Source organism: Salminus brasiliensis, chromosome 23 (genome assembly GCF_030463535.1).
Source record: "Salminus brasiliensis chromosome 23, fSalBra1.hap2, whole genome shotgun sequence".
Lineage (NCBI taxonomy): Eukaryota > Metazoa > Chordata > Actinopteri > Characiformes > Bryconidae > Salminus > Salminus brasiliensis.
Window position 1 is genome coordinate 2470416 of NC_132900.1, and position 8519 is coordinate 2478934.

Below are 8519 nucleotides of genomic sequence, written 5' to 3' on the forward strand. Positions count from 1 at the left end.
GTAATAGTTTGTTTTACAAAGTTAGTAAAGTTTTGATTACGGCAATCCTGACGCCTTAAGTCTAGATAGTCCAGATAGTCAGGTATATGGTTATTAATTCAACAATGGTATCAGATCGGTATCGGGTATCGGACGATACGCAAAGTTCATGTATCGGTATCTGTATCGGAACAGAAAAAGATGGATCGGTGTAGCCCTACTGTGAAGTGCTGAGAACACGGAGAACAGTAACTGTATAATTGACCAATTATCCAATAACTAAACACATATTTATACCGATAATAATGTTTATTCACACATTCAACAAAATAACCTCCCCTGCAGTTTGCTCCATACTCTACCTTTTCAACGGTAGCTTCTCTAAAGATCAGCTGATACTAGAGCTGGGCAATATGACAATATTTTATTGCACTGTGATGAATATTTGTTATCATGGTACACCATATGCTTTTATGAGAGTATTGAGGATATGGTCAGTACCTAAAAAGAGCACATAGTTCAGCATATTTTGACTAAAGTATTTGAGCTTTTTTTTTTTTAATGTTACACTGTTGGCGCATTTCATCTACATACAATTAATAATAATAATAATAACAATAAATATAAATATTAAATATAATTTTTTTTACGTACATCGTAAAACATGTCTTTAAATATTGTGAGATATATATATATATATATATATTAATCAGCCCCATTTCAGACCACCCAGACTCCATTCTGCTGAAAGCAAGCCCTGACCGCGGCAGGTAGGGAGTCCTCAGCGGCATTAGCATCATAAACCGGGCCGGTTCTCCTCTGGGGTTCAGGAGGCCGGGCTCAGGAGTGAGAAGTGCCAGTTAACAGAACTCTTCCCGGTTCACCCGGCACACCTGCAGCCTATAAACCAAGCGGAAGCGAGGGATAATGGGAACCAGTTCATATGCCCAGAGGCTTAAGCGTGATAGTCAAAGCAGCCTAAAAGGAAACATCCCAGAATATTTAACAGATCCCCTTCAGAACCTCCTCCAACACCACAGAGCCTTATAAAGCATCCAGCAGAACCCGGTACCTGACCAAACACCTCAATACGTCCAGTTAGAGGCTCTTTAATCTCTGAACAATCAAACAGTTAAGATGCAAACAGACTCCGCCAGAGTGGGGATTGGGTGCGAAACGCTCGGTTCTAGATAACCCTACCCGGTCAGAACTGGAGTTCTACAGTGGAGGTGAAGGGAAGCAGACGTCTGAAGCTCTAATAATAATAAAAGCTCCTCACAGAAAGTTCTTCACCTAATGGTGATGAAGACGCTGCCTGATGCCTGAGACACGGTTCTACCAGAGTTCTGAGAAGAGTTCGGCTCTAGAACCTGCTTTTAAAAATGGTGATGAAGACACTTCCTGATGTCTGAGACACTGATTATGGGTGTAAAATGTGTTTATTAAGTGCAGTCATGTTAGAGGGATATACGCAATTATTATTATTATTATTATTATTATACATTAACCCTTAAAGGAATTAAAACTTTTTTTTGTTTTACTATAAAAATTTAAAACAATTTATTAACAGAATTATATGCAAAATTTCTCCCGTTTAAAAACGAATAAATAACAAAGCCGCATTTGGGGTGTAGCTCTTTTTCCAGATAATGATTATTGTCATTATGGATTAATCCACTGCTTATTTTCTCTATTAATCAAATGATAATATTTATTTATTTATTAGCATTGGTGGGATTCTCTGTTCAGTAGCCCCCCCGTACCAGCATAAAGCAAACGTACACAGTATGATAACCACAGTATACCTTATTACGACATACCCTGCAACCCTACCCAGAAGGTTCCCATGTAGGTTCATTGCTGGATTTGAGTAGTGACGGCCCAGAACTCTCTGGAACTGATTGAAATGACCCTAATGGCACCATGCTGCCCAATGCCAGACATGGGCTAGAGGGGTATGTATAAAGACCCCCCAGCATTGAGCTGTGGAGCAGCGGAAGAACGGTGTTCTCTGGAATGATGGATGATGGAGCTCCATCCAGTAGTTTTGGGATGATGAGGTGGGGATGATGATCAACATTCAACATCCCGATCCCACTGACGCTCTTGTCGCTGAATGCAATCAAATCCTCACAGCAATGCTCCTCCTCCAAAATCTAGTAAAGGTGCACGTATTTGTCACTGCACAGCAAAATGTGTCCTTAACCCATCTGTGGTAGTACACACACACACACACACACACACACACACACACACACACACACACACACACACACACACACACACACACACACACACACACACACACACAGCGGTGGGCAGCCAACCCCAGCTCCCGAGGAGCAGAGAGGGTAAAGGGCCTTGCTCAAGGGCCCAACAGTGGCAGCTTGCCGAGCCCGGGAATCGAACCCACAACCCTGTTATCGATAGCTTGGCGCTCTAACCGCTGAGCCACCACTGCCCCCACTGTAGAAAGTCTTCTTCTCTGGACAGTAGAGACAGTTACTTTTTTTTTTTTATCCCCTCGATTTCAGAAGAAGTCATGAATGAGCAGGTGTCCCAATACATTTGTCCATTGAGTGTATACATATAGGGAACATCAGGGCATTCTCTTTGGATAAAAATGCTGCAGAACTGACTTTGCTCTCGGTTGTGAAGTGGTAACTCCATGCTTGTGGGCTAAGGCGAGCTAAATTAGCGATACCGAACCCCTCTGAGGTCGTGTGTTCACTGACCCGCAGTCCTGGGAGCAAACACTCTCCAAATCTCCACCCCGAAGTGTCCGGAATAATAGAAGGCTTTCGGCCCAGTGACCTCATGCCGTGTTGAAGTTGTCCTATAACAGGGGGAGCGGCGAGCCTTTCTACTCAATTACCCTGGCTGCCACCGGCCGCCGACCAAACACAAAGGAATCCCGCTTCATTAAATCAATCTCAGGCAAACAAGCTAATTTATCAGAGACCATCCCAGTTTCTGTGGGGCCCAAGGGCTATTTCCGTCCTTTACAAAAGGAGACCGTAGACAACACGATTGGGGTGTAAACAGGCCTTCTGTAGAAAAACGTACTGACCCATTTCTTTACCGCGGTGCTGAACGGAACCAGGCTTCAAATATAACCAATGTATTTACTATTGTAAACCCACCAGTGAAGCTGCAACACGAGACTCCTGAGTTTTATATGGAATGATGATGATGATGATGATGACGACGATGATGATGATGGTAAAATAGTGAATAGAGAATTTCAACTAATACAGTTTTCTTTAGGGACTACTTTTTGCCACACTACACCCTAAAGACAGCATGTATCCCTCCACCATGTTAATGATATACGGTTTTAAAAGCAGGTTCTAGAGCCGAACTCTTCTCAGAACTCTGGTAGAACCGTGTCTCAGGCATCAGGCAGCATCTTCATCACCATTAGGTGAAGAACTTTCTGTGAGGAGCTTTTATTATTATTAGAGCTTCAGACGTCTGCTTCCCTTCACCTCCACTGTAGAACCTCAGTTCTGACCGGGGAACGTTATCTAGAACTAAAAAGGCTGTTGTTCTTTTAAAATCTGTGGAAATCCCCTTTACCGAACACTTGCAGGAACTCGAACTCCCAGAGAGAGACTGCCCCCCCACCCCTTTAGAGAAAAGCAAGCGAGAGTATTTTAGGGTCCTTAGATCCTCCAGAGCTGCAGAGAAACTTAAGACATGGAGACGATGCACTTCTAGCCACAGGACAAGAGAGATCTCTGACAGCTCGCAGTCCTCCACAACAAAACTAATGAGGTATGTAGGAGCACAGGCGGCAGATCTGAGAGGAGAAGAGCCTGGAAAAGTGCCTCGAGGGGCAGAAGAGACAGAGAGGAGGAGGAAAAGGGAGGGAGGGGGGCTTTTGTCTAGCAGAGGTGAGATCAGACAGAAGTTTGGGATGAGCTGAAGCCTGGTTAACCATTTAGTAGCTGTGAAGCATCGGCAGTATTTAACCCATTCAGATCAACATGATGCAAAAACACCACGGACCTGGTTTTACAGATGAGTTTACATCTCGCAAATATCTTAATTCTTTTAACACCAACCAGATTTGGATTTTCCATGGTTTGGGTGAAGATTTGTAGTCCTACTTGACCAAAACTCAAACCTGTGTGTAAATAGCCTTGTGATTTTAAGTGGAAATAATGCCCATAATGACATAAGGTTTAAATAATGAATAAAATAATCTCTCGAATTTATTATTTCACTGTTTTAAGGAGTAAATTTATCATATCTGATCATTAAACTCTGATAATTAACATTTTCATCCTCCCATTTTAACACATTTCTTCAGATTTGGGCTGGATTACAAAAAACTAAGACCCATCACAGAATGAGACTGAGGACATAAACGAGTGCCATATGAGTCCTATTAACAAAACTAAGCTACTAGTGGTGTAAAACACGCCCAAGTGGCGGGAAGGTCCATATTTACCTGTGCACAGGTGACATCATGTGGTTTTAATACTTTTATTTACCGTCCAACATTGAATTTTGCATTGTTTAGTTAAATACTGAGTCTCAAATCACTACACGATTCACTTTTTAAAACAATATCTGATCATTAAACATCATTTTTAGTGTCTAACGTAAGAATTCTTCATTTTTGCACGGATTTAAAGGAACTGTATCATTTCAAACACTGAAATTTATGGAGTTAAAGTCAGTTTGATTGAGTCTAGAGACATGAGACGTTAATACGTAATAATTAGTAAGTCTTTAAAGTACTACTAGAAAAGGTTCTAGTGGTGTAAACCATGCCCAGGCAGAAGGACCTGAAACATTGACACGTGGTTTAAATCATTTTTCAGTCTAATTTGGATTTTCCACTTTTTTAATTAAACACTGGCGGCCCAAATACTTCAAAAGAGTGGATTTAATGATATCTGATCTTAATTTTCTACTTCTAAGAGCTCAGTTTGACAAATTTCGTCAGACTCTGGAGGTATAAGTTAATAGAAGTCTTTCAGTCCGGCTAGCAAAAAGCACTAGTGGTGTAAACCATGGCAAAGGGAAGGAAGGCCCATATTTAAAGCTGTACACGTGATTTTAGGTGATTTTAGGTGGATTTTCCATTGTTTTGTTAAAGATTTGCAGCCCAAGGTCATCAAATGAGTAAATTTAACAACATCTGATCTGAATATTTCACTTTTAACTGCTTAATTTTTTTATTTTTATTGTATTTTTTTTTACACATTTCTTCCGAGAAATCAGTTTAATTGGCTTTATAGATATAAGAGGTTAATACAAGTATTTCAGTCCAATAAGCAAAAGTACTAGTGGTGTAAAACATTGTCAAGTAAAAATAAAAGTGCATATTTACAAGTGTAAATGTAATTAAAATAGGTTTTAATCGTTTTATTCACACTCTAAACTCAATTCTCTGCTGTTTTGATAAATTCTGGTAGTACAAAGTCTCCAAAAAAAAAATATTTAATGAAATCTGATCTGAATGTTCCATGTTTAGGTGCTCAGTCTGTACACACTTATTCAGAGAAACCAGTTTGGGTGACTTTGGAGATATGAGAAGTTACTAGTACAAGTATTTTAGTCCTACTAGCAAAGACGTACCAGTGACGTAAACCCAAAGCTGATGGAAGGTCCAGATTTACATGTAATTAAATGGTGGTTTTAACTAGGGATGCACCGATCCGGCTTTTTCAGTTCTAATATCGATACATAAAGTTTGCATTTCGGGCGATACCCGATACAGATCAAATAACACTGTTGAATTAATAAACCGTATACCTTTATCAGGTTGTCTTAAACATTACTTTACTAACTTTTAACTTTTAAAATTAGACACACAGATATAAATAAATGTACTAGATTGCTATTTCTTCACCACTAAAATAAACAACGGTGCCAAAAGGAGTCAAATGTCTTAAAATATATTAATAAAAAAAATGTAAAAAATGAAAAATAAGTAGCTTTACTCTGTCAAACACACAAACAGTAATCAATCTTATTTCTAATCTATTTTTAGCCTAATTCAAAATAAAATCCAGCAGCTGAACCAGAGAATTAATAAGTAACTTGGTCAAACGTACAAGCAATAATCAAAAATTGCAAACATCTAAACATTAGTTCAGTCTCACACCAACCAATAAAGCGAAAGGATCGGCTCCATGGATCGGCCTAACTGTCCGATACCCGATCCAGCCAATTTTTGTATCACTTCGGGGTCGATATCCGATCCTAATATCGGATCGGTGCGCCCCTAGTAGTATCTAAATAGCAGTTATTAAAAATCTGATGATAATGATGATGATGCATTCAGTCTATGATCACATGTATCGTGATAAATATCGCGTACCTGGGAAACAAACCGTCTGTAAATATCGTGATACAGTACTTTGACCTTATCGCCCAGCCCTAGTGAAACAGTTTTACAGTAACTGATCATTACCCCTATTTTCAACCAACCAACCAATCAATCGGACAGATTTCTTTCGATTGTGGTGGACCAGAGGAAAGGCACCACACTTCAGATCTGGACCTGAAGGGGTTAAAGCCAGTGTGGTTTGGAGGACTCTGGAGGTATTTGAAAAGTGAACAGATTGCAGGGGGGTGTTTTTCAGTCCTGCAGCAGTGGAGGGGAGGAGAGCCCAAGTTGAGGGAAGTGAGAAGAAGCTGGAGCTGCAAGTTCAGGAGCCAGAAGAGAAGGAGAGAGAGGGTGGAGAGGGTGGAAAGGGAGTCAGACGAAGGGTGTAGGGGAAGTGTGCGTCGTGTAAACAGCAGAAGGAGCAGCGCCCAGCTTTTAACACCCGCTTAACAAAGCAGGGGAACTTTTCTTCTCCTCCATTGCAGAAGATCTGCTCGCTGCTCGGCCCATGTGTTACAGCTCCGGACTCAGTGTGGCAAACAGACTATCCTGAAGGGCTGGAGGCGTGTGTTTACGAGCAGAGCGAACAAAAGGTCCGAAAATAGCCGGACGAGTTTCCTACACCCCCCCTTACACCCCCCCACACCCCCCACACCCCCCTCTTCACCCCTTCCAAAAAACACTCACCAATCAGCCCTCCGACCATGAAGGAAAACGCCTGGAATAAAAGCAGGATCACTCCCACGATCACCAACTTTTTGGTGCTCATGTTCTCGATGATCGCCCCGGCCATGGTCACACGCCGAAATCCGTCGAGTCCAGCCGCGAGAGAGGGAGCAAAGTTAGGGGAGAGGGGAGAGCCGGAGAAGTGGCTGCATCCAGGTAGGCGAGGGGAGTGAAGCGGCTCCTTCTGCCTTTCTTTAGCCGAGGGGGTGGGGGGAGATGTGGGGAGGAGGAGGAGGAGGAGGAGGAGGAGGAAGAGGAGGGACCACATGACCAGCGGGCATCGGCATCTGCACCCATGGGCATGGCTGCTCGACCTTTTAGGGTCAAATCTTAGGGTCAAATCATGCTAACCCCTGAAAAAAAAAGGAAAAATGCATAATGTGTCCAAATGTTTGTGGACACCCCTTCTAACACATGCTAAGTTGTTGCACCCGTTGGGAAGTACTGCCAGTAAAGATTGGCACCATGCCTAATGCCAGGCGAGAGTGGAGGGGGGAGAGGGGGGCAAGAGGGGTATCAAGCCCCCGGTCCTACCCCACCACACCCTACCCCACCATCTCACTAACTCTATGCAAAATGCAATCAAATCCTCACAGCAATGCTCCTCCTCCCTCTTCCTCCCCGGACAGTAGAGACAGTTACTCCAACAAAAAAGCTGGATCAGCTCTTTTTATTAGCCGTGCAGGTGTCCAAATACTTTTGCGGTAAATCCCAGTGATTCCCAATCCCCAATGCATTTTTGCATATCTCTCATGTTACCCATTTGTTTCTATGTTGGCCACCAGAATGTTATTCTGCATTAGTCCAGAAAGGGCCCCCCATCCCTTGACCCACCAGCTAGGCCATTTTATCACCAATAAGCCATAACATTAAAACCACCTGCCTAATATTGTGTCCCAAACAGGGACAGCCATCAATGCATGGGATCTAAAAGACCTCTGAGTGCGTCCTGTAGTATCTGGCATCAAGACGTTAGCAGCAGATACTTGAGGGCGTCCTGTAAGTTGTGAAGTGGGCGGAGCCTCCATGAGCATCAATGAGCCTTGGGCGCCCCTGGCCCGGTCACCGACTTTTTTGAAGCACTTTTGGTAGGTTCTGACCGCTGCATACCGGGAACACCCCACCAGATGTTCTGATCCAGTCTGACTTCCTGCTTCAGCACCTTCATCATCTTCAGAAACTGACTCACTGTTCACTCGCTGCCTAATATATGTAGGCCCACCCCTCAGAAGGGGCCACTGGAGCCAGATCAGCGTTCTGTGTTATTCACTGGTTTTAATGTTATGGCAGGTTGGTGTATGATGCTAGTGACGCTATTGTGGTTGTTTACTGGCCTGATAGAGCCAATCAGGAGAATCAGGAGAAGATGTCGAGCAGTGGAGAAGCTGAAAGGTTGGCTGAGTACGAGAGGCTAAAATTATGCCGTACTATTAATTTTTCACACAGTGCTGTGAGCTGGCAGGGGAGA

The 8519-nt window shown here is 42.8% G+C and overlaps 1 protein-coding gene across 1 annotated transcript in view; it reads right to left on the reverse strand.

Moving 5' to 3' along the window:
* wls (Wnt ligand secretion mediator) overlaps positions 1 to 7244 on the reverse strand; it is a 30125-nt gene extending 22881 nt beyond the window's left edge. The window contains exon 1 of the mRNA XM_072668998.1: positions 7013 to 7244. Within this exon, the coding sequence (XP_072525099.1) occupies positions 7013 to 7118 (106 nt within the window). The 5' untranslated portion in view covers positions 7119 to 7244. The remainder of the gene's footprint in view (positions 1 to 7012) is intronic.
* Positions 7245 to 8519: the final 1275 nt, after the last annotated feature.